The following is a 27139-nucleotide window of genomic DNA, read 5'->3' as shown; positions in this document are numbered from 1 at the left end:
GCCAACTGTAGTGAATATCAGCTGTGGCGGCTGTGATCGAAGATGTTATCACTGAATTAGTGCACAGTAGCTCTCTAATGGGTACCAACTGTGGGAGCTGTTATGAAATTACCATAAGTATCATATCCAAAATACAGAAAATACTTTCATCCCCCCAAATAAGCCTGGTACAGGGTTAAATACTTGACCCTGCCGCAGGTTATGGCTTCTACTTTAATGCCAACATGGAAGGATCTGAAGGTGATGAATCCCCTTCTTGCTTCATCTCTGGGACCTCAGAAACGTTGTCATTTGTGCTCAGGGTCACAGGCAGCCAATTTCATTGTAGCATTGGCTGCGTGCTGGGTCTGAAGTCTGGGTTGGGGATGCCGGTGCACAGCAGGCAATGGGATGGCTTATTAGCATGCTTCATCCTTTACTCTTAGTATGAAGGCACCAAAGCTTGTTTGTTCTCGTGTACCTAGGTTTATAAGGATATATATATAAATGGGGAAGGAGAATAGATGCCTGGATTCCTGCAGAGATCTGAAAAGACAGTGTCCATTGCTAGGAAATATCTTGCACTTCAGAAGAAGTTCTGGTTTTTAGAGGCAGTGTGGGCCCATGGGGCAACCACCACATCTTGAAGTAATGGCCAGGTTCTCTCCCATCGAATTTTCTTCAGTGTCCTTACTGAAGTATGAGAGATGCAGGAGAAATTTATGGTTTGGAAATACCATATGGAGCCATTGTGTTTGTTGTTTGTATATAGATTATTATTTACTATATTTTGAGGTCAGTTGTTTTAGCAAAAGGGAGGCAGTACACTTGCTACTTGGTTCAGGAAGCCGTTGCCTACAGCAAGAACAGTTCTCCAACAAATCTTATGCTGCTGAGTAGGATACTTGTGAAGGTTACAGCAAGGTGGAAGGTGTCCCTGCCCATGGCAGAGGGGTTGGAACTGGATGAGCTTTAAGGTGCCTTCAACCCAAACCATTCTGTGATTCTATGATTTAATTTATTTATTGTTTCCCTGGTGGACAGAGCTGTATAGAATGGAGCTCAATTCTTGTTCCCTAGCACATCTTACGCAGAATATATAGCACTTTGTGAGCTCGACTAGCCCTATTTGCTCTCTTATGGTGACAGTAGATCATTAAAAGCATTCAGTTCCTGTTTGAGCATGTTGCTTGAGGTATGTAAATACTGTTTCAGACTGGGGTTTTGTGTTTGTAAGCATCTCTACTCCGGTTTCAGTGAAAGCATGGTTTTATTTTATCTTTTTGTGTCAGGATGCTGATCTTTTGGACATAGAAAGCAAACACTTTGAAGATCTGGAATTTCAGCAGCTTGAACATGAGAGCAGGTTAGATGAAGAGAAAGAAAATCTGACACAACAGCTCCTGCATGAAGTGGCCGAGTATCAGCGCAGCATTGTCAGCAGAAAGGTAAAAGCACTGACACTCAGCTCATACGTTGTTTGTTGTGTAGCGTAAAGGAGATGGAGTGGATCTTTAACCTGCCCATCTGTAAGAAATGATGCAAAAGTTTCTTCTTTGGAAAAGCTTTCGAAGCAGAGCTAAGGTGATGGACTGGTAATGCCACACAGACCAAACCATGCACTTCTCCGAAAGGAAGTAAATGAAATCCATGCTCTGCTTTTATATTTGCATGTAAAAACTAAACCCTTTTATTTGCTACGGAAGGTACCACAGCATTGGGTTTTCTGCTTTATGAGAAGAGATCTATACAGTCTGGACAAAACCACAGTTATTTTATGCTCATGATTGGTGTTTATGTTAAATGATTTTGTTAACAATAGAGCAGCAAATTAAGAAGACACCTTGATTTTTAACATCAGTTGTAAAAGTCCCATCTCAACCAATTAAATACCAGTGTTTCGGAGATCAGAAGTTGCATTTTTAAACCGGTTCTCTTCAGTATATGGATGCTATTTACCATATTATCAAAAGATACATGCAACTGTGCCTTTGTTCTGTCTCTTGAATAAATTGTCTCTTTACTAAATCTTATTTAATTATCTCCTTTGGAGCGGCGAGCTGCCTTGTAAAACCTTATTTTCCTACTCCTTCACTCATATGAATGAGTGAACTCATGAATAGAATCCTTGCTGCAGGTTGTCTTGTGCTTTGAAAATGAAACCTAAGTTGTGCTGGTTTTCGTTTTATATTAGGAAAAGATATCTGCTCTCAAGAAACAAGCAAATCATATTGTCCAACAAGCACAAAGAGAACAAGATCATTTTGTAAAAGAGAAAAACAACTTAATAATGATGCTGCAAAGAGTAAGTATTTGTTGCCTGTCAAATATTTTGGCGTGTAATAAAAGTGCTTTCAATGGAATAAAAGAATGTGAAGCACAATAAAAGCATCAGTTATAGAATCATAGAATAGTCAGGGTTGGAAAGGACCTTAAGATCATCCAGTTCCACCCCCCCCGCCATGGGCAGGGAGACCTCCCACTAAAGCATGGCACCCAAGGCTCTGTCCAACCTTCTTTATGCAGAAGCTAGCAAGTAACTAATAATGTGATAGATGTTTGTATTCATTAACCTTTAAAAAAAGAAATCTTTTGTGATTTATCAGCAGACTTACAGTGATAAAAGTTAGTGGCATTTGATAATCAAGAGGGTTTTAGAGGTGCCCTCCTTCCAATGGAGTCCCCCAGAGGCACCCACCCAGGTGCCGAAGCTAGAAGCCTGTGCTCCGGGTATGGCTGCTCAAAGCATGCACAGTGTGTTCAGAGTTTTGGCATGTAATAGTCCATCCCAGGGGACAAGATGAGATACTTAACATCTTGTAACAGCTGGTTAGTAAGAAGCTGGCACTAACCTTTTGTGTCCATTTTACATTTTGCTTTAAATCGGAAGAGATTTGTAGTGATAGAGATTGTAGTGATAGGACAAGGGGTAACAGGTTAAAACTTAAACGGGGGAAGTTTAGATTGGATATAAGGAGGAAATTCTTTCCTGTGAGGGTGGTGAGGCACTGGAATGGGTTGCCCAGGGAGGTTGTGAATGCTCCATCCCTGGCAGTGTTCAAGGCCAGGTTGGATGAGGCCTTGGGTGCCATGGTTTAGTGTGAGGTGTCCCTGCCCATGGCAGAGGGGGGTTGGAACTGGGTGATCTTAAGGTCCTTTCCAACCCTGACTATTCTATGATTCTAAGAGAAACCATGTTTGGTTCATTAAGCACAATGAGCCTATTTGGTTTGGCTGTGGTTATTACATAAATTCCTTAACTAGCTTTTGAAAACAGACCTTCTGTACCTCTACTTTGTTGTTCAGTTACCCAGCAAATGGAGGAAGTTGAAGCTCTGTGGTGCCGTTTCTACCCTTCTCTTTCAGCGTGTTTCTTTACATGGTTACAAAAGTGGCTAATGTTTATTTTCAGTACGTGGCTGTTTGGTTTTAGCATGAAATGCCTCTTTTTCTTAACAGGAAAAAGAGAATCTCTGTAATCTGGAAAAGAAATATTGCACACTTTCCGGAGGAAAGGGATTTCCTGTCAGTCCCAATAGTCTAAAAGAGGTAAAGAGATTCACTGCTTTTGACTTTACCATAACTAACTTTCAACAGCGTTTCATATGAAAGCACTTGAGTACTTAGTGGAGTCCTATTAATACAGTTTTCTGAGATGTGATGAAATTACTTTGTAAAGCTATTCATGGAAGTCCAAATGCATGGAGGAGCAAAAATAGCTTCCCTTGAAGTTTTCCCAGATGTGACTGGCATTGCCTTCATCTCTTGCTCTGGAAAAATGATCGCTTTTGTATGTGTGTCTAATTTTCTCAAAATAGACAATTTAATCTCATTGGAGTGAAGAAGAATGAGGTCCAAAAATAACTCTGTTCAAATATGAATACAGTGCAGTCTTATTTTTGCACTGTAGATTTTATCATTACTTCCCTTCCCTTTATTCTAAGGCTCTGCAGTAAAGCATGACAAGTGTATGTTTTGATCTTTATCAAAAGCATTGAATTAAAGACTTCAAGCTATTGTGGTTATAAGATACCTATTTAGCTGTTTATTCAACTGTTTTGAATAGTTGCATAGTGGCAAATGTAGCATTTAAAGTACACTGACAGGTTTCTATGGCTGCTTCTTTAACTTCTGCTTAAGAGGTTTGACTGGACTTGCCAGATCTGCTTGTAGGAAAGCCCTGCCACATGTAATGATGTAGGTGTCACTGTGGGAAGTCGGGCTCTTGAAGTCTAAAGCGACCACGTCCTTTCAGCACCTGGAAAGTGTGATCTTGCTTGTTTGGCCTTCAGGTTCCTGGTGTGCAGTTCCGCATGCCAGCGGGGCTGAGCACCCTTCCTCACTGCAACCCGCATTGCAGATGCTTAGACTTTCAGTATCCTTGGTTGTGTTTCAACTTGGACCAGTGCATCTGGAAAGTCTGAGCATTCGGGTGGTTTTGTTTGGGTTTTGGTGGTTTTTTTTCTCATTTTGAGATGGATCTGTTTATTTTCTCACTAGATAGTGGGTTCTATCTCTGATTTTTATCTTCATATCCACGTAATGGTTTGTTTAATCACAGGTATTTCAATATGCACCTACATTAAGTAAGCCTGGATGAAATGGATTATTCAGCGGTGTCATTCTGTTCACTGCAGTGAGGTCAGTTAGGACTTAGTCCAAGGCAAACAGGAGAAGGAATAGCCAGGTGTTATATTTGTTTCAGTCCAGTTTAATTCTAATCCAACTGTTCTGGCACCTTTAGAAGTCAGGCACCAAACGGTACACAGCTTAAACAGACTGCCTGCACGCAGAAGTTAATTTCACCATGGGGTTGCTCACACATCCCAAGCCCCTCTTCACCAGAGCACGCATTTCTAACTCTGTTCCACCCATCATGAAGCTTACTGCCTGCATATGCAGTAATAGAGAGTAATGGCCTCTAATAGAGTAACTCTCTAATAGAGAGTAACTATCCTTTTTAGGCAGGATAGTTACCCCAGTACTTACATAAAGTGAGGAAAATCAGTGCTGTTTCAAAGTTCAGCATTGACAAAATTACTTGGATGCCTAATCTGATTTGAAACTGTTTATTCATCTAATGTAGCAGGGGCAGGGGCACGTGATAATGCACAACATTGTCATTTATTGTTAGCCTTTTCGTTTTAACTCCATGGTGAATGCCCACTGGGGCTGTGAGTCTGAACTGAATGTTTTTCATCAAATGGTGAAAGTGCTTTTATCCTCCGTAAAAAATGAATACAGTATTGCATTCATAGACTTGCTAAGTTTTGGTTACTGATGCGTATACCAGATGCTTAAGCAAGCTTTATACTTCATTTTGCCATAATATTGCCACATGTTTTGAGAGGTCAACTTTAGTGTCCTTACCCTTCTCATTTAATAGTTCATCAAATAATATCAGAGTTAAGATGTGTCTCCTATTTTTAGAGTGCTGTGCTCACAGTTTGATACCTCATTTTCCAGAATTGGTTATCTGCTTGAAACAGCTGATAAAGCTTGAAATAACTGATAAAGTACACTGAAAATTGTGCTAATAGATAGCAGGGTTAGTACTTTTTCCCACCTTTCCTTCTGTGATCATTATTAAGTTATCCATTTTTTAAAAGAAGCAATACTATAGCAGTCCATGGCTTCTCTTATTGAATTACTGAAGCATACTTACTGGAAGTCAGTGTGGTGGTATAATAACAGAAACACAGCCCCTTTGAAACCTTCTGAATTTAAAAGCAACTTAACCATCTTGATTTAAAAAATGAGCTTATTTCTCTCTAATTTTAATGACATTGCTTCAACAGTGATTTATTCTTCCTTTTGCATAGCCTTGTTTTCTATGGATAAAAAGTTAGGATATTGGGCATTTTAGTCTGGCATCCTGTACTGCATGGATTAGAATCCATGTTTTATTTTTTAGATAACATTTGTTCAGTTAACATCAAAGCAATGCAATAATTGTACTCTGTCATTATGTCTCAAATCTGCATGCATAATACTCTCTGCAGGCAGAAGCACACTCTGATTGCTGTGCGTGCTGCTCCTCAGTCCATTTGCAGTGGCTGTGGGGCTAACTCTAACAGCATCTTACCTGTCTCCTGGTAAGACCTAGAAGGTCAAAGTGACTTCCAGACAATACAAATGGAAGGTGCTGTGTCAGTATAATTTATAGAATAGCAACGGCTGGTCCTTAGGCAAGTTCTTCCCAGTTCTGTTAGTTATTTGGTTTACTCAAACTAGCTTAATAGCTAGGTGAGAAACACGTTTTATTTTACTTAAACATGGACAAAAAAAAGGTGAAGAAATAAGATAGGTGAATGAAATTAGTTCTTTTTCCCCCAGTCTGCTTTCCCAAGAAAGAGCAGCATACATCATTTCTAAAGGGATTTACATTTTGGTCACTTCATGTACATTTGCTTTTTGGTTACTTACTCCACATGTTTTTTGGAATTAAATGGAGAACAGTTTTCCATACCCAAGTATTCGACATTTGAAGAGCTTGATGATAATTTTATGATGATGAAGTATTTCAATGTTAACAAATATTTTGGCTGTATCACTCTAAACTAACTTTCATCGTACTGGATACATTAATACTCTTGCACGTCTTTTGGCTTTTGCTCCTTTTAACTTCTCAATTCCTCCTTTTAGGGTTATATCAGTGTAAGTGAAATTAGTGAGCTGTATGGCAATTCCACGAATATACCCCCTTCCACTCAGCCCCCCACAGATGCTGACGCAGTTGCCACTGAGCCTTCCACGGCTGTGCTGACGAGCCAGCCACAAAATAAAGAGGTTTGTTTGAGAGACATTTCCCTTTGTTTGCATTGTTCTTTCATGGCTGCCTTTTTCTTTTCTTTATATTCTTTTTTTTTTTGGTAATTTGACATGTAATAAACTGACCCTAAGGCAAAGTGCCTCCTGCCAGTTACCAGGTCAGATAACAGTATAAGAGTAAAGGTGAAGGGCTGCTCCAGTTGGGAAGTGTCCTTGGTGATGTAGACGGGACTCTGAAGGCCGAAATCCTGAATGGTTATGACCCAAGCAGCAATAAGGGACAATCTTTACCTGTCAAACACTATAATATAATGCACCTGTAGTAAATGGTCTCTGGAGTCCATGGGTGTTCATTTTGTATGTTCTGTAGCTTTATTTTCCTTTTTCTTTTTTTCCTGTGAGGTGGTAGAAGAATATCTTGAATATCTGTGGGAAATGGGTAGCTTCCAACTTAGCTATTCCACGGAGTCTGTCCAGTCTGTGTCTTCTAGCTTATTCTCTCTCTTCCCCATCCTTTGTGATGTTTTTGCCTATGTAATGACTACAGCAAACTTTAAATGAATCCCCTTTGAAAGGAGTGGAATAACCTTATGAATGTAAACCCACCTTTGTGTTGCAATAAGGCAGCTACTGGTTTAGAATTTGGCATTTCTGCGCTGCTTCTGGTAGCTCAATATGCCTTGAGAGTTGCAATACAACAATACCTCCTTCCCTGCTAAACGCTCCAACACAGTGCTAAAACTGCAGCTTGTATGTGCCGTATCTTTTGAGCAATTCCAAAAAGAAAACTCTGTGTGTAATTTCTCTTTTTTCTATAAAGCTAAGATCACCTCTCTGTTCTGGATTTGTGTTTCCTCACTCTCTTTCTCCTCGCTCTATTGCTCAACTTCCATCAGTCCATTGGCCTGAGGTCATGGCTACTCATGTAGATCCTATTCCTTTATCTGACACACCTCCACCTCTGCCAGCTAAGAAACACCGCAGGCAACAACAGGTAACAGATTCAAAGCTGATAACTTGGGATTGTTGTGTGTGTTTGTTATGGTGGCCGTGAGGTTTATTTACATGGGAAGTTTTTAGTGATAATGATAGATTATAAGTTGATAGTGCTTGCAGAGTGTTGCACTTAAAGGCACTGCTCACTTAAAAATCAACACAATGCATTATAGAATCTCACTGAACTAAGCTTCTCCTTATCTAAACAACCCAGAGGCAAATATTAACCTTTAGGAGCCACTGTAACTGTCGGAAGACTTGCAGCAATAAAGTACAAGTGACTGTGTTTGAAAGGCCTAAATTAAGTTTTCATAGGCATTTGAACAATGCCTCTCAAAAGCTATATTGTTTTTAAGCCACCAAACTATTAGAGGTGAATAAATGTTTCTCTTTGTAATTGGATAACACTTGTACACTAGACTTGAGGGGTTTTGGGGGGTTCTTTCTTAGTTTACTTTAAAATTCACAAAATGTGCCTGTGGATTTCATGTATTTTCTTAATCAGCATGGTTTTAATGCGACATTAGTAGAAATCTTGCAAAGCATCGTGAAACAGGAGGTACTCTGTATTTTAGAGTTTATTCTCTCCAGTGAAGCTCCCAGCCTGTCACCAAACAGTATATTCTATATAGTGCATCACTGAGCAAGTAGGTCAGTTCGTAATGTCAAAACTGTAACAAATTACATTTGAAGCATTTCAGAAACCTGGAAGAGCGCAAGAAGCAGCACAGGGAAGGCATGTACATGAGTGATACTTTACCTCGCAAGAAAACGACCCCAACCGTATCACCGCACTTCAATAGCTCTACGCTTGGACGAAACATTGCATCTAAAGTACGTAGCTGCATAATACTAATAGCCTTCCAGTGTCTATGTAAAAATCCCTTTATTATGTCAGAGGTAATGCTTATAGCGGTTCCCAACCCGATTCACATCTGAAATTGCCTTTGAAAGAACTTCAGGTTTATTAATGCATGGAAATAGACATAAAGCCTTCCATACTTCCAGCCTTTATTCTGACCTCTGGAAATGCAGTGCTGTAGTACATTCATCATAAATGCATGGTCACTGTCCCAAAGATTGTATTTTCAGGCTAGTTTCAGTTGATTCTAGAGACACAACAGGTTGTAGTCCTTCTTACCGAAAGCCTCGAAATAGTAAAGATAAGGTTATGTATAAAGTGAAAACACTCTTTATTTGTGGCATGCTACATCAACAAGCAGCAGGAAGGTGAAGATACTTGGGAAAAACTTTGCCTAACAGAGACTGTGCACAACTAAAATACCCATGGCTGATGAATGTGGCACGACGTTGATACCCGTGACAAAGCAAGTTTAAAGGAATAAAAAAAAGATCTTGAAATGTAGTTTTAAGCACGCATTTGCACAATTTCCTGCAGGGCCATTTGCCATTAGGACAGAGCAACAGCTGTGGGAGTGTCCTCCCTCACTGCCTGGCAACCATGACCAAAGAGTCAGAGTCGAGACGGATGCACAAAGGTAAGACCTTTGCATTTGATTAATTCTGTTTAAAGCCAGTGTTCAGTTCTTCAGGAGATAAGCCTGAAACTGGTGTTGCTATAAGCGACAGGGCTGTAAATTAGAAGTTTACTTCTTACTGGAAAAAAGCAAGTTCTAAATATGATTTTCAGATATTGCCAAAATAAGATGTTAAGATTACGAGGTAGATGCACATCTGGTTTTGAAGCCTATGGTCACCAAATATCTAGTAAGCAAGAAGAGTATATTAAAAAAACCACACATTGGTTAAGTAGGTAATTCCTGTGAGTGATTTTTGAGGCAATATATTACATGTGGCTTTCTTGTGGGGTTGGTTTTGGCTTTTGGGTGGTTTGGGTTGGTTTTTTTATCCTTTTCATGTTGTGATCATACAAATTGTTTTTCATAGGTATGTTTTTTTGCCAGGACAAATTCCCCAGAAATACCTCTGAGAATCTCTTAACTGCAGTGTTATAAGTGATCTTGAATATCTGGGCTACAAAATAGGAAAGGAGAGAGGTGTTCTGTCATGGCTAAATGGCTTTACTTTTGTCAGAGGGACATAGCGATGATGAATCCAAAAGAAAGTTGCATCTTTGAAACATGATCTTGGAGGCTAGGGGATTCTGTGTCTGTCATTTGTCAACTTGAGTCGATACGTCTAATTACTGCTTTAATGAGATGTATTAGTCATAAGTGTCCCATCTTCAAATGGAGTTGCTCCTCAGTGCCATCTGTCAGTTTGTTTTGTTTCTGGCATCTGTGTCATTGTTACCAATGTAAGTGCAAGACCAAGAGGTCCTTGTATAGAATTGCACTGACTAAGCCTGAGCTGAGATAGCATCCGTCCTGTTGTTACGGGACTTGCCAGAGCTAGCAGCTGTTAAAGGTCAAAGAGAAGGGCTGAGGTCAGCCTTATGCAACAAGATGACTCAATGCAAGGATAGAACAAGCTTGTTGAGAACGGATCATGACTTACTGCATTCACTTTATAGAGCTGTTCCAGTTGTGATTGTTGGTTTTAGCTTTAGTTACGCAGCAGGCCTTCCACGAGCCTACCGTGTCGTGGCTCACTTATCTTGAAGTATTTCAGATGCGATACAAAAGGAGCTTCATAGTCAGCTTGAAAAGCTGCTTTGATGTTTTGTGTGCGCAAGGGTGGAATAGCTTCGTTCAGACTCATCGTTATGCTGTTGTGTAGAAAGCACTTTGTTTCAGTTTGAAAATCAGTGAGGATGTTTTGGCTAAACTTTGATGGCAAGAGATCAAGTGCTTCAAATTGGAAATACTCTTCTAAAGGGGTTGCAGGAGAGTGTTAGTGTGTGACTTCTAATTATAAAGTGTTACCAAACCTAGCGCAAAGGCAAGAGTTTTCAGCATAAATCAACCCGTTTTAATGCTTAATCTTTTAACACCATGCAGTTAAGTCAATTGGCAGAGTAGAGTCAGATTTTTTTGTCCCGAGAGTGAGAAAGAGAGAAGTGCAGTATCACAAACCAAAACCAAGTAATGGTCTGACAAAGAAGAGCAGCAGGGGAGAATGAAAGAGATTTATTCATTAAGGCACTTGGCATGGTACTACTCATACGCCGTGAGGAACCACATCTGCTATACTGCCTGCCATACCGGTGACCATTATTTTTTGAGAGATTCAATAATTTAAATGGAAATACTGAATTAAGAAGAGAGCCTCAAGGGACTGATTTGTACTGTGAGAGGACAGTTCTAGATGCCCTTCATCAGCTTTGCCAAAGGGAAATAATGCTGCTGGCTTTACTTGAACTGTCACAGGACTTGCAAAGTAAGAGACAGGGTCAAAATACAAAGGATACAGGAATGCAAGGATTGTTTGTGTCTTGACTACCTCTCCTAGTAGTCAGCGAAGGATTTACTCCCTTTGTGTTCAACATGGACCTCTCTGAATGTATTGCAGTTGGAAGAGCTAGAAGAGTGTAACTGCTTTCTCTTGCTCTGAAGTACCATGTTTCTACGCTGGGGAAAGCTCCTCGGTGTTAGTAACACACCACAGAAGTTTTTACAGAGCTGTATCTGCAGTGCAGAGCAGAACTTGGCAAGGACAGAGGTGTCCAAGTTGGATGGTTATACAGTCCAGCTATACAGAAGGGCTAGAGAAACTGCTTCAGGCACCTTTCATTCTTATAGGCACAGCCTTAATGAATGTTGTGATACAAGGACAGAAGGGACCGAGTTCAACTAGGTGTGATTTCTGGTTTCTCCTGGCACCTCATACCTACGCCTATTACATGGAGGAAAAACAAGCTTCAAAGTCATGAGCAAAGGAAGTGCATTTCTGTGGGACAGTGAGATCTGGGAAATGTTTTGAACCTGGTGTATTTAATCATACTACACATTGAATTGACTGTCTGGAATTTTATGTGGCTTCCACTAAACTCAGCTCAACTTGAGTCTGTGTAACTAAGATTGATTTCAGCAGGCATCCTTAAATATATCATTGAAAACAAAGCCAAACATCATGTCAGTGGACATTCTTGGTGATGCTCCTTTATTCTATCACTCTGTGATAAATGGTTATGATATAATAAATACACTGTAATTCTTACAAGAGCATCTTTGGGGTACATCTGGTTTGCCTTTTTGGGCTGAGTATTTCGGAGGAGTAAGATTTTCTGCCAGATCAGTGGAATTCTGCAAATGTATGGATACTGCTTATGCTGATAAATAATGCTTATCTCTCTTCATTCTCCAGAAATTAGTTATTCACCTAAAAAGGGTGATGAAGAGAGAAAAAGCGTTCTCAACTTGTCACGTGTACTAAGACACTGCTTGCTCTCCTTGTGTTTCTTTTCCCATTTGACAGGTCTTTCACTCCCTCAGTTTTCTGTGTTCAAGGTGATGTATTGCAAATACATAGAATCATAGGGTTGGAAAGGACCTTAGGATCATCCAGTTCCAGGTGTCCCTGCCCATGGCAGGGGGCTCACACTAAACCATGGCACACAAGGCTTTGTCCAACCTGGCCTTGAACACTGCCAGGGATGGAGCATTCACAACCTCCCTGGGCAACCCCTTCCAGTGCCTCACCACCCTCACAGTAAAGACCTTCTTCCTTATATCCAATCTAAACTTCCCCTGTTTAAGTTTTAACCCATTACCCCTTGTCCTGTCACTACAGTCTCTAATAAATAGTCCATCCCCAGCATCCCTATAGCCCCCCTTCAGATACTGGATGATGATTGTATTGCAAATACATGATGATTGCAAATACATCATGATATATTTGACCCCTCTGATGACGGGGGGGGGGGTTGGGTTACTGACACCTTGAGCATACAGCTGCAGCAGGTGCACTGGAGCTGGGTGTACTCAGGCACAGAGGAGAGCCAAGGTATCATGAGATAAATGCTATTTCATCAACCCAGTCTGGAGCACTGGCTACTGCGCGGCATCCCACAGACCGCTGTGCAAAGAGGATGATGTGCTCCTGAAGCAGTATTAGTAGCTTACTGTGTTCCTATAGGGTTTAAAAGCATTGAGCAAGCTTTTAGGCCAGATGTTCAGGTGTGTGCGTATAGATGTGAAAACAAGTATATTCAGTGGTGCCTGGAGGAAGTGGCAGCTCAGCCAGTTTAAAGATGCTGCCTGAGGATTATCACTGAACTAGTAATGGTCTAAAAGGAGATTTCTCTAAGATGCTCTCTACAGTTTTAACTCTTTCAGTCCAAGAAGGTAAACATAAAAGTCTGGGGTGAAAAATTCCAAGTTAAAGTCAGGGATTTAGTAACAGCCACTTGAATCTGAACATGGATTTCGACCTCATTTTCTTTGTGCAGGAGTAAGCAGTGTCTGGGAATAAACCTTAGGCTGGTTTCAGTAGGAAGTCTTTTCATAGGTGTGTAAGTACTAAATGGTCTTTATTCCAGGATTACCAAAACTGTGTGTAGTCAGTCATGTGAGTTCAAGACTTGCCCTTGAAAGAAACAGTCACTGTCAGTAATCATAGCCTGAGTTAAGAGCAACTTAGGGCATGTTGAAGAGGGCACATCCTTGATATAAATCATTAGTGGGAAAAGCTATGTCTTAGCAGTCATTCCTGAGGTATTTCTGAAGGACTGTGTTTATCAAATCACCTTCTGTGTACATGCCTTTGTAAGCAAACCATGGGCTGTTTGGTACAATCTAGGCACCTCTGCACAGATTTAAACTTGGCCCTAGGAAGATCATACAGGTGCTGGGTGCCAGAAGCTTGTGCAGCGACAGGCGGGAGCAAGGAGGGAGTGTTATCCAGTTCAGTCCCATTGATTGAGGATGGGATCCAGAAGGGAAGCGGGAATGGTTAGGTGGGAGTTAAGATAATAAGGCCAGGCACAACATTGGGAACACAACTGCTGGGACAGAGAAGTCAGGTACCAGCATGATGGTTATTTGTATTCTTTCTAAGTTCTATAGAAAAACAGTATACCGAGGGCAAGGTACATACATACAAACAAATTATAAGGGTTTTTTGAAGCAGTTTGCTTTTTTGTTTATTTTTTCCCCCTTTTTTTCCCCTCTTTCTCTTCTCGAACTCAGGAAAAGCCAGAAAAGGTATGAGAACATCCCTTCATCTGGCTGTATCTGTCGCTGCCATGATTGCATCAGCACTGTCAAGTAGTTCCCAAAATCAAGGAAAACTTTAATAACTTAAATAACGATAATGTGTCAAAAAGCCTTTTTTTTCCTGCTGTCAAATAACCTGTCACAACACCACTTGTGATTAATGCTAATATCTGCAGAGCTACAGCTTTGTGCAGGCCTAATTTTTCGCTTCTTTGCTCATAGCCATCCAAGTAGAGCAGAAAACGCAGAAGTCTTTGCAGATCTGTGGGTGACGATGACAGGGTAGACAGACATGGGCTTCCTACTTGGACATGTTTCCATACAAAGGATGTATCTTGACATATTAATGTCAATCTCTTGAGAAAGAATGGAAATAAAAGAAAATGTACTGTGATTTTTTTAATGAAATACTGATTTGGGGGGTTTTATAACATACTTGACAGTGCCACTTCCAATAGCAGCATTCAGCTATAGGTTCCTATAGACCTATATAGGTCAACTATATAGGTCTGAGCCCACCATACTTTTGTGGTAGTGTATCTGTTTTCTATGATTTTGCAATAACTCTCTTGGAATATATATACATATATATTCATGATATGGCTTTATGGATATTTTCAATATTTTGCTCAACAGTATGGCTGTTTGCAGTGTTACATTTACTGCTTTACTACAGAGAATGCAAGAAACGTTTTCGCTCTTGTATCAGCTTAGACTTGGCTGATACAAGTCTTGGCTTGTGGGATGCTTTTAGTGAAGTGATGGATGAGAAGCCTAATATTGTTAGGTGTGTGTTCTGTGAACGGGCACCTGAGCAGTTAAAAACTTCCTATGCAACACATTGTGCCTGTGCAATGTGTAGGTGGGATTGTAAGAGAAGCAGGTCAGTTGCAAGGCTTGTCGGTGCCAGTACGTAGCTGATCCTGAGCTTTAACCTGCTTGTTGCTTACAACATGATGGGAAGATGAGAACATCAAATTATGCTTTGGTTTTGTGAATGCATCTCGTTTTGCAGCCTGACGACTGTATTTTTCTGGCAGTGGTTGGTTATGCTTGCGTGATTACATCGATTTAACTGATGTTTTACTTAAAAATGGGTCCTTTATGTAAGGTTGACTTTCCTTTAGGAGAGTGTTTGTAAAACTGTTATGTTTCTCTGTGCCTTTTAGATGGGTTTATTTTTCAGTGAAATATAAGGTATGCGATTCAGATTCGAATAGGAGAGGTTTTGCGAAGGGCTCAACAGCAAAACATGAATTTGAATGAAGTTCTTTCAGTCATTTATTGTTTTCCCTTTCTCTTTCCATAATGAATAATTGATAACCATTTCACAGGAGCAATTAGTCATTCCAAAGGTTCCAGTATGAAAGGTAATTGCTTTTCTGCAATAACAGCAGCATTTGCCATAATAATGGGGGGCAAAACCCAAACTGCACATGTGAATCAGTAACACCTGTGTTGTGTGAGGCTATTATCTGCAACTGCTGAGCTGTATTTGTGTCCCTTTTGTCTCTTTGACTAATTGGTGCAATTGAACTTTGACTGAAATTTAATGTTCTTCCAAATGGCAAGTAAAGTCCTATTAGTTCCTTAGAAACCAGCTTTAAGGTGTGTGAGAAATCTTTGTATGGTAGGGAGGAAAGCGAGGAGCAAAGAGGAAACTATCTGCCTTGGAAAAGCTTGCAGGGCCTGATTTCCATCAGAATATGCCTTAATTATTCAGCTTCAGTCATGCTTTTCAGGTACCTTTTGGAGAATATTATAGCCTTTCCAAGGTATAACTGCAATTGTCGGCTCCCTGAACTGGGATACTCCCCACTCCAGCATGGCAAAATATACTGAACAGTAACCTTGTATGTGCAGATAGAGAGTGGGAATAAGGCAGGAAAATATTCCTGCTTTAAGCATGTTTTCTTAACGTTTGTGTCTTAACGGTGCCTAGTAAAAGTTTTTATCTGGTTTCTGCTGCATTTGTCCATTTGTCTGCATTTTTTCTGTATCTTAAATATGGGAAATGTCACTGGCTGTCCTGTGTGAATGGGAGGTTTTCACGCTCTCTTAACAGTCCTTCCTAATCTCCAATTGTGCCACCAGCTCAGATTCTGCATCAGGAATATGCAGAGTATTTTAACCCTGACTGAGTATCAGAACTGTGAGAAAGTCTCACTGCTTGCATCCACTGAAGGAAAAGGTGAGCAGCGCAGTCGCATCTGTAATCAGATCGAACAGGCCTCAAAAGGGCACTGTAAACTGACTTCAGCTGTTCATTATACTTTCCTCTGCATCTGGCAAGCTCAACAACCTCTCTGCAAGTCAATATAAATACTGCTGCATTATTTAGGAAGAGCAATGGGGACATGAGATAGAAATAAATCTGAATAGTTTTTGAAGGGAGACATAGCCAAAGCTCCCTGTGTTCAAGGAGGATGGCTTTTCAGAAGGGGTGACTCTGTAGGCAAATAACAGCACAAAGAGCTTAAATGCTGCATAAAGCTGCTTTTTCTTTACACACGTTGAGCTATAGGGATCTGCTTCAATCACGTGCAGTGAATTGCAGTTGTAAAGCTCCAGTGACATACCTCTACACTAGTAACATCACTACGTCACATATAATAGTCACATCACTATGATGATGTGACAAGTAGCCTGTATCATTTCAGCTGAAACTAAAAGCCCAATTTGCAGCTACCAGAAGGCAAAGTTCCCCAAAGAGACAAAAAATAATCCACATTCAGTAAAATCAACCAAACAAGTGCTCAAGGACATTGAATATCAGGACTTTTTCTCTCTTTAATCAGTGTCCGTTCTTCTAGACCCCTGAATTAAGCTGCATTGCTTTCCAGATTTGGGCTAATTTTCAATTTCAAATTACAATTATATTCATGCAAATTAGATTTCCATACTGTGCGTAGGAGTGTATATATATTGAAAAGTCAGCCATACTAATCTGCCTGTATCTGTGCCCGTCATAGATAAAACAGTTACTTAAAGGTTTTATTTGGGTTATGATTAACAGTAATATTGTAGTCCCTTGGTTACAATGCTGAAAAGACTGAGGCGATGCTCAGGATGCTTGCGCTGCTAACGTGTTACGTTTGTGTCACAACATTTCTGGGTAAAACGTTCACACAAAGTACTTCCTCTGCATTGTGCAGGGTACAATCATCATCGCGTCTGTGAAAACCAAAGGCAGAAGTCTCCCGAATTCTACAGCAGGACAGCATCCGAATCAAACGTGTACTTGAACAGTTTCCATTACCCAGACCGCAGTTACAAGGACCACACCTTTGATACATTAAGCTTAGACAGTTCTGACAGCATGGAAACAAGCATATCGGCGTGCTCACCAGATAACATTTCCAGGTAAATCATCTTTCTTTCTGATCCAATGGCCATAGGGTTACAATGGAAAAAAGAGAGTATGTACAAGTTGATGCTATGATAATGTGAATGCTGCTGCCTGGTTAAGAAAATATACGGTCATTAGACAAGCACCATGTTTAGTAGTTGGAGAGCCCTTCATAATCAGGTTTAACTATCCTCTCACGTGGTTATTTAAAGATGGAAAATGAAAATATCACATAATGTTGAAGGCCACAGAGAAATCAGTGTCAGTCCTGAACAGAAATGATGAAGCTGTCAATGCTCTTTCCCAAGTGGGTGATACCTGAGCTTCCTTCCCTGGTCACTAAAGGAAAGGAATTCCCTGTGATAGGCAATTTCTCAAAGACATCTGCCGGTGATGAAGAGCACTTGTCCTGCAAGTCCAGCATGTTAACCTACTAGAGCCGTATGCTGAAACACATAGGGCTCCTCCGATGGTCTTTTTTGCCCTTTCTTTTTCCTGGATCACTAATAATGACGATATGACAATGAAAGGCTTATGGCCCTCAGCTGCTTTTCTCATCCTCAGAGGCTGACGGCTCCAACACTGTGCCTCAGATAGGAGAAGCATCAATGATCTGTGTTAAAAAAGAAGTCCAGCTGAGTCTCAGAATTGTTTGCAAACAGTTTTCTTCTGGCAGCCTGATTTTAATGCTAGTACTTTCATTTCTGCTCACGGTCCTCCCCCAGCCATTTCAGAAGCATAAGTGGAGGCTGATAATCAAGTACAACATTGTCATGGCATTAAGAACCCCTGTGAAACACAAGGATGGCTTTTCTGGCTAGCATGTTGTGTTTCATTCAGCATCTGTTTCCTGTAACAGGGTATCAGCCCACTGATTTCCTCTTGTAGTCTTTGTCACTGCAATGTGGATTGCATTAGGACTCAGGGTTGGAGGATTTTTGCTTTAGATACACAGTGGGCAAGCTTCTGATAGTGGAGACAGTCTGGGAATTAACTCTGGGCAGCGATTTGACATGGCGGTGGTTGAAATCTGTCTCTCTTTGACTTGCCTCTCTGACCATTCTGGAGGAATATAGCATGTGTCTGAGCCACCTCGGGGCCATCCTGTAAGTGGGATCTCCAGCCCAGGAGAGGGGAGCCCTGACAGATGATGAATTTCAGTGGTGTCGTTTGCTCTTCTGCCTGCCTCTGCTCTTCTACAGCTTCCAGCCAGCGATGGCTGGAAAGAAAAATAAACCCTAAAGCAATCAAAAATACCCAGAAAAGGACCCATTACAACAGTTCAGTTTCTTACGATTCAAACTTTGGTGAGGGAAGAAAAGAGTCTGTGCTGATTTTGTTGATAAAACATAGAAGATAAGCAGTTAGTTTTCCTTGACAAAAGTTCCCTTAAGCAACATTAATTCCGATTAGTCTCGATGGTGTTCAAGAACCTTTTCTAGCCATATCAGACTTTACAGTGCCTACTGCACTGAACTGAATGAAAACAGGATCAACTCCCTTCTTAAACTGTCTTGTGTTGGATCATATGTCTTTAAATACCAAGTATTCTTTTAAATAACTCAGCTTTTGGGGGGTTTTATGCAGCGCCAGCACTTCAAATGTTGCGAGAATAGAAGAGATGGAGCGACTTCTGAAACAAGCGCACGCTGAGAAGACTAGGCTGCTTGAGAGCAGGGTAAGTATAATTTGTGAGTAAAACCAAGAGTGGGCCTGTTAGAGAATATCCTCCTAAATGCAACACTGGACCCTAAACAGTTTACACCTAATAGACACCTAAAAAATTACTTCTCTCCCCTTAGTTTGGTCTGGTTTCACCCTCATAGTACATCTCTGAGCCCATATGCAATAGCTGCTATCCATAATAGGTGAGTTGATAGCAAAATCCCATCAGCAGCTAGGTCAGCACTGCTGCCACACCTGTAGGATTGCTGCTTAAGAAGAACCTTCATTTCTGGAGGGGTGATATTTGCAATTCTGATTCTAATTCTCGGTCCACTTGGCTGGATGTATATTTCTGACTACTTAAGAGGCAAAAAGGTATTTAGTCCTAGGTTAGAAAATACATTACCAGCTATAGTTTGACATATAATTGAAGTTCTCTGTGTGCTGTGGCATTTAGGAACGGGAGATGGAAGCTAAAAAACGAGCTCTGGAGGAAGAGAAGCGCCGCAGAGAGCAACTGGAGAAAAGACTGGAAGAAGAAACTAGCCAGAGGCAAAAATTAATTGAAAAGGAAGTCAAAATACGTGAGAAACAAAGAGCACAGGTGAGATGCGCTGACATGAAATGTTGACGTGCAAGAGTTCCCCTTGATATACAGAAGGGACTAAGTGTATTTCTGCCAATGGTAAACAGAACTGCTTTCAGTTGAATACATGGATTTATTATTTCTGACGTGTAACTGTGCTGCTTAAAGTATGTTTGGGCTTAGATAGATCATTAGGGACTGTAGTGATAGGACAAGGGGTAACGGGTTAAAACTTAACCAGGGGAAGTTTAGATTGGTTATAAGGAGGAAATTCCTTCCTGTTAGGGTGCTGAGGCACTGGAATGGGTTGCCCAGGGAAGTTGTGAATGCTCCATCCCTGGCAGTGTTCAAGACCAGGTTGGATGAGGCCTTGGCTGACATGGTTTAGTGTGAGGTGTCCCTGCCCATGGCAGGGGGGGTTGGAACTGGATGATCTTAAGGTCCTTTTCAAACCTAGCTATTCTATGATTCTATGAATATAATAGATATCTATTTAGCATCTTACATCTGAAGTATAAGTAGTAGTCCCTATGAGGTTTGTTACTGAGTATGGGCAGAGGAGAATTTTTTAGCCTCAACAAGAGAAATTTGTGTGTTATTTTTTATAAGCGATTGGTGGTTGTTTTCTTTTAATAAATAAAATATCTTGAATTGTCGCCTCCAAATATTTGACTGAAAAAAACACTGATAAAGAAGCTTTTCCAGTTCCACGTCTACTGTAGAAAGGACGTAGGTTTTCTTCTGTTACTTGGACTACACCACATGAGAAACACTATTTATTTAGAACAGTGTCCTACATCTCCTTGCTTCTGGTTAGAATTTAAAGGTATCTTGAGCTTTCTTTAGGCTTACAGGTCTTACCTATTTGTTTATTGCACCACAACTAAGAAGATCTAGATCTAGCAAATAGACTAGGTAGTCATTTTATCATTGGTATAGTATAGCAAGACAATGTCTCCATCTTAATACACGTATCTGCGTGTGGAAGATTCCATATCATATTTTAATATCTTTGTTTTTATCTGTTCTGCCTTTACTACCTTTTGTTTCATGAGTTGTTATTATATTTTTTAAGGCAAATTCCTACTTAACTTGCTTTTCTAGATCACAGTAAATAGATAACACTAAATCAGAACAATAGGACAACCCCCAAAGGAACTTTAAGCTGTTTCTGGCTAAATATATCCATTCTTTTGTTTTTCTATGAAATGGAATTGCCAAATATAAAATGTTCACGTGTACTTTACTTTTTTCTAAGAAATTTTAATGACAACTCAAGTATGGTGTAACCAATGATGCAATGCTTGTATCTTTATCCCAAATCGGAGCGTGCATGTGTTGTAATTGAATGCCCTATCACTTACTGCTAATTGGCAGTCTTGGCAGAGAGGATGAAGACTGAATCGGCAGGAAGACAAAACGCATCTGTCAGAAATGACTGGGGTATTTTGTTAACTTTTTTCTTTCCTTTGTACAGTGAGCCCCCCTTTTATTACCTTCTCCAGCACTTTCTGACACTTAGAAATGTAAACTAGGGGAAGAGCACCAGCTTTGTACTTGCCAAAGCTGGTGCCAGCTTTTATCATACAGAGGTATGGATTTTAGAAGGGTGCTAAGAGTTCTTGCAGGCAACACAGCTCCCATTGCGCCAAGAGGCTCTTGAGAATGCAGTGAGGGAAAGTCCCTTTGATCTGTGACTCACAGTGGGATTTAGCAGGCTAACTTTAGGCATGGAGCAGGGGCAGATTAGATTCTCCACGTCAGTGACTTTCTCTGGAGTCAGGGGGAAGAGAGAGAGGGAGATGCTCCTTACATGGGTCATTCAAAGCACCTAAATTCTGCTTCTCTTCTGAGAAATCACCCTGTGATGCAGGAGACTTGTCTTCCATATTTAAAATGAAGGGGAAGTCTGTATAGACGGAAAACGAGCATATTCCCTGAGCTGGCCGAGTTCCCAAATCACTACCTCCTCCTGCTGGCGCTCCCAGCAGACGCTATCCAGGCTTGATGCAGAGCCTTGAACTGCAGTCAAGAATGAGGCACCGCTTCCTGTGCTGCTTCGCTGTCTCTCGCAGAGGGGTGCCCTTCAGCTCTGTGTGCTGAATTGCTGACTCTGTGCTAGATACCCCGTTTAATTCATTCAGAAGAAAACAATTCCACTTCGTTCACAGAAATCTCTGTGAAACTAACCAGCAATTGCAACTCACTCGTTATTAACTGTTCTTCTAATAGCATCTTCTTGTCTTAGATTTGTATTATACTTCGCATGAAAATACATCTAGCAGTAAAATATTAATGAGATAGATACGTGTAGTGAGCATCTAGCCCAGAGAAATAAAGGGTTGGCTTAACATCATGCAGATGTAGTTCTTGCGCTTCATCTAATGCAGCAACACACCTTTACAATTAATTAATGTTTTAATTCTAAAGCAAACTTTCTATGCTGTGGGCCCTGTTTTACCAGCTGATCAAGTGATGATTTCAAGAAACTCTTATGCTCTAATGCTTTTATGAAGCTATTCAACACTTTGTAAAGTTACAAGTTTTAAGGATTTGTCTTTTGAACAAAATCAGGGCTGCAGCAAAAGCTCTTTATTTTTCTTACATTTATTCTTAGAATCTGTGGGCAGCTTGTGGTTGTGTCTGTGCAGCAGAAAGAGTAAAGACTTCTGTTAAAAGTAATAGCATTTTCTTCCCTTTACTGTAGGCCCGTCCCTTGACTCGCTATTTGCCCGTCAGGAAAGAAGACTTTGACCTACGAAGTCACATCGAAACAGCCGGTCACAACATAGAGACCTGTTACCATATCTCCCTCACAGAGAAGACCTGCCGAGGCTTTCTGATTAAGATGGGAGGAAAAATCAAAACCTGGAAAAAACGATGGTTTGTTTTTGACAGAAACAAGAGAACTTTTACTTATTATGCAGGTAGGTTGCAGGATCACTAGTGGGGTCCATCTGCCCCTCAGCTGATAAGACTAACATTTCCATTTCATTGGGTGTTTCACGTGTATGCTTAGAACTTGTGCAATCCCTATAGGGTTCAATTGTAATGCCAAGTAAGGCAGAAACGAGCAGAACAGACAAAGGGAGAGATGTGGATAGGCAAGAGTTACAGATCATCAGGTCCCCAGTAGACAGAATAATGGCTCCATATGATTTATTCTTAAATATTATATACTTTCGCCAGTGACAGAATGATTTCTCGTACCCTTCATACAAGAACATAATTTATTATACTTGCCATGAAAATTAAATGGCTCGATGTGCTGAAAAGTCTTTCAGGAAATTAAATACACAGGAGTAGACCTTTTGAATTTGTCATATTTTGAGGGTCTAATGAATTTTGGACTGATTTTAATGGTAGGGGTATCCATTGCTCAGTCCATCTTTTTTAAAACACGTTTGAATTCATTACATTCATTCATTATATACCCACTGGATATTTCTTTACAAGGCTGCAGTAATAATATGAAGAATGTGACAAACTTGTTCTTAACATCTGGTTTATTGGTTAGCAAGGCCTGTAGGATCCAGTAGTGTTCCCATCTGGTACTGGTTTTATTAATGTATTTGTAGTGGTTATGTTAGTAGTTAACAGTTTCAGTTTTAAGTGCAGTATAGTTGTCATAATGCAATTTCAGTTACCAAAGAAAACATCTCATAGTGCCTCAGGGACTCCAGCCAACAAACATAGTTTCATGAGACTTCTGTGGCAGCTACACAAAAATGCAGCTGCTTGTGCAAGTGTGGATCTCTCTAGATTTTACATATATATAGTGTCTGAGACCTCACTTGGGAGTACTGTGTACGGTTCTGGTGTCCTCAGCATAAGAAGGACATGGAACTGTTGGAACAAGTCCAGAGGAGGGCCATAAGGATGATCAGGGGACTGGAGCACCTCCCGTATGAAGACAGGCTGAGAAAGTTGGGGCTGTTCAGCCTGGAGAAGAGAAGGCTGCGTGGAGACCTCATAGCAGCCTTCCAGTATCTGAAGGGGGCCTATAGGGATGCTGGGGAGGGACTCTTCATTAGGGACTGTAGTGATAGACAAGGGGTAACGGGTTCAAACTTAAACAGGGGAAGTTTAGATTGGATATAAGGAGGAAATTCTTTCCTGTTAGGGTGGTGAGGCACTGGCATGGGTTGCCCAGGGAGGTTGTGAATGCTCCATCCCTGGCAGTGCTCAAGGCCAGGTTGGACAGACCCTTGGGTGCCACGGTTTAGTGTGAGGTGTCCCTGCCCATGGCAGGGGGGTTGGAACTGGATGATCTTAAGGTCTTTTCCAACCCTAACTATTCTATATTCTGTTAGGATTTTCCTTCTCAAAGTAGTGTTCAGTTCTCAAGTCATTCTCTCTTTTCCTTTTTCAGACAAACATGAAACTAAATTAAAAGGCGTAATATATTTTCAAGCTATTGAAGAAGTCTATTACGATCATCTAAAGAATGCATACAAGGTAAACAGAGTATCATAGAGCAGAACCCAAAGTACAGTAGCTGCTGTAAAGTCAAAGGGGGGAGCTGACATTAGTAGGAAAAAAGATAGGTAACAACACAAATAAAAACCCCAAACGAAGAGTGGAGGAAAAGGAAGATGAAGGTAGATCACTGATTAATGCTGTTGTTGTTTTTTTATTGGTAGGGTTGTGATTTCTTTATATACGTACTAATGAAAGCAGAGATACAAGTGTCTACCTGCCAAAAGGGATTTGTCGAAAGGAATTTCTTAGCCCAGTGGTGCGACCACTGAAATCAGTGGTGTTGGCAAATCAAGGGATGTCTGAATGTGTCTGTCACAGGGAGGGAGTTAACTGGTACTAGTGGTTAACTGGCAGCTCATGGCACCCCCTGCCTCTCACCTGTGATTTAAATGAGCTGTGAACAAGATTAATATATCCTTGGCATTTGGCTTTGTGAAACCCAAGGTGGTTTTGACCATTGTATAGAGTGGGGTGGTTATTTGGGCGTGAAACTACAGTTTGGAGCCTCCTGTACTATTCCCTAATAGCCTAGTGGAAATACATTGTAAAGAGTGTTTATGATGGATACAGACACTTGAAACACGTCTCTGTTTCCAGTGCTGCAATGCAGGATGCAGTGGCGCAGCATTCTGCATTTCAACTTTCTTCTTAACACTATCGTAGATTTTTTTGCAAGTAATTACATTTCTGGTACCATTAAATGGATTTGATTCCTTTCTTCTTTTGATATGCTTCTTTCTGTTTTACTTTAGAGTCCCAACCCGTTGCTCACTTTCAGTGTTAAGACGCATGACCGGATATACTATATGGTCGCTCCTTCGCCAGAAGCCATGAGGATATGGATGGATGTTATTGTTACAGGCGCAGAAGGCTACACCCACTTCATGTTATAATAAATGGGGGCAATAGGGCATACTGCAATAACGTAACATATGAAGTTAGCCATATGTAGTGAAATCCGAAAAGCCAGTGAATACTCTGAAACATCCTCCTTATGATGTGCACCTGAAACCTCAGAATGAGAGGGGTTTACAAATGCATTGAAATGGGGGGGGGGAGGTTTACTTCTTTTAGTTGATCTTTATAGGAATGAAAGAGCTAAACTGTTGAGAGAATCATAGTGCTCCAAAATGGATAACGAGGCAATTTTAATTACAGCATCTTGATTGAATGATAATTTCCTACAAATTCTTTTACAAGGAGAACATCTTCATAAATTCATACTAAACCGTTTACAAATGCTCTCATCAGGATGCAATTCTAGAAATGGAACAAAAAGTTGTAATAAGCATATATTTTAATATGCACCATTTGACATTTATAGGTGATGAGGTGGCTTAAAAACTTTTAGTCAAGTATTTTATAAAAAGATAAAAAAGCAACCCTAAGGTACACACAGTTCTTGCCTTAGTAGTTAAATATTACAACAGAGCCAAAGAGTTACATGATTCCCTTATCATAATGTTTTCATAATGTTAGTTGTACCTAACTCTCTGTAAGGGGACAGTGCCAAAACTCTTCATGACTTTTAATATCATTAAATTGTTATGATATTCTGGGTGTTCAGACACTCAGTAACACCAACTGTATGTTTGAAGTGTGCATCTACGGAGCTGAAGAATAAAAGAGAAGGGTAGCTTTATAAAGATGCATTTTTCCACATGGGTATGAAATGGAAACACATGTATTAACTTCCTCATAAGGAATTGTTTGGGTTTCTTTAATTTTCCCTGCTGAATAGAATGAGGTCATTCTAGCCCCTACAGCAATTTTGTTTTATCTGATAAGGTCACAGTGTGGTTCTGACCTACTCTGTCTTAGGTGAAAGCTCTACTGAAACCTCTCAAACACTGGTTCCCTTGAAGCCAGCCTCAAAATCTCCACCTAAATTCTTTGGAGCCAAATTTTCAGCTGCAGACAGTGTTTGTTTTTTTGGTTTTATTTTTGTTTTTTTAATGCATATCTGCACAGAATAATGCTGTCAAATAGGATAGAGGCAAGTTTTAAGAGTTGACGTTAAGCAGTGTATGAATTAAAAACCCTGAAAAGTTTAAGTGATGGAGATTGAGATGCATAAAACAATGAGAATACCAAGGGTGCTGTGGTCTCCCATTTTAAACCCCCTTCCAAGTCCTCGAGTAATAGTGCAAAACCATAAATTATTTGAACTAAACTTCAAGCAAATCTCTTATAATAAGACTTTAAAGGTTCTGTTTCAGTAATCAAAACTTATGTGCTATGTGGTTTGTGTAACAGAAGAAAGCACATTAGCCTTTTCTTTTTTCCTTGATGAAAACCTAATGGCTTTTGATGGAACAAATAAAAGACTGAAAGCAGAATAGAAGTACGCTGGCAGAATATTTTGTTATACTTTTTAAACCTTGTATCTGTAATGAACGGGTTGAATTTCTTTGTGGCATACACAGGTGATAATGGTTGCTGTAGCATGACGAACATCAGTTTCGCCTTGAATCATGAAGGGACTGTTACTACAAGATAATTGTTATCATCTGTGCGGATCACGCCTTGTAATCTAATGATTTAAAACACTTATCAGAAATTGCTTTGGTTTATATAATTATTATTTTTCCTGATGTATCTTGATTTTACTCCTAAGTATGGTTATAAAGGTTTTCTAATAATGATTTTTGTATCCTGCATGATGCAATGAAGGCATTTCAATAAACATTTTTAAAAATACACTTGGTTTAGATATTCACTTGATTCTTCGTCTTGAGGCATTTCCGCCTGTTCTAAAGTTGCACACAGTTGTGCAGTAATCTTGTATTTCTTAGTAGTGTTTAATCTAACCATTCCGTGTGTTTCTCCACAAAAGAGCTCTGGAAAATAGTCCTTCAAGTGGCAGTGAAATTAGGAGCGTAGTCTGTTTACTGCATACATAATATAATACCTTGAAATGTTTCAAAGAGGGTCATAAAAAATGGATCACCAGCCTTGGATATAGGCATATGTTTTGTTCCACAGCAAAACAGAAATTGCTGAAGTTCAAGGTTTTTCCCCCGTATTTGACACAGCCATGACTTGAATTGCAGGAACTGCTCACTGTAGAAGCCCATGCAGTTTTATGGTATCTTCTTATCTGCACTAAGTTTGCTATCATCAGCTTTGGGGCCGGCAAGGATGCTGGAGAGGAACTCTTCGCTAGGGACTGTAGTGATAGGACAAGGAGCTGTGAGTTCAAACTTAGACAGGGGAAGTTTAGACTGATATAAG

General features: G+C 40.3%; 1 protein-coding gene across 5 annotated transcripts in view; it reads left to right on the top strand.

The window, feature by feature from the left end:
• PHLDB2 (pleckstrin homology like domain family B member 2) overlaps positions 1–26607 on the top strand; it is a 115689-nt gene extending 89082 nt beyond the window's left edge. For 2 of the 5 annotated variants that reach the window (XM_057407402.1, XM_057407403.1), the window contains exons 8-20: positions 1272–1427; positions 2174–2284; positions 3439–3528; positions 6625–6768; positions 7571–7744; positions 8440–8580; positions 9146–9245; positions 16979–17186; positions 18760–18850; positions 19295–19441; positions 22131–22350; positions 23796–23881; positions 24658–26607. In XM_057407402.1, the coding sequence (XP_057263385.1) occupies positions 1272–1427; positions 2174–2284; positions 3439–3528; positions 6625–6768; positions 7571–7744; positions 8440–8580; positions 9146–9245; positions 16979–17186; positions 18760–18850; positions 19295–19441; positions 22131–22350; positions 23796–23881; positions 24658–24798 (1809 nt within the window). In that variant the 3' untranslated portion in view covers positions 24799–26607. The remainder of the gene's footprint in view (positions 1–1271; positions 1428–2173; positions 2285–3438; positions 3529–6624; positions 6769–7570; positions 7745–8439; positions 8581–9145; positions 9246–16978; positions 17187–18759; positions 18851–19294; positions 19442–22130; positions 22351–23795; positions 23882–24657) is intronic. The other 3 variants (XM_057407405.1, XM_057407404.1, XM_057407406.1) reach the window with 2 other exon arrangements.
• Positions 26608–27139: the final 532 nt, after the last annotated feature.

This window comes from Pezoporus wallicus, unplaced genomic scaffold (genome assembly GCF_028554395.1).
Source record: "Pezoporus wallicus isolate ANWC-B61680 ecotype Strahan unplaced genomic scaffold, APGP_CSIRO_Pwel_v1 contig_13817, whole genome shotgun sequence".
NCBI lineage: Eukaryota > Metazoa > Chordata > Aves > Psittaciformes > Psittacidae > Pezoporus > Pezoporus wallicus.
This window is presented reverse-complemented; position numbering and strand designations above follow the sequence as displayed.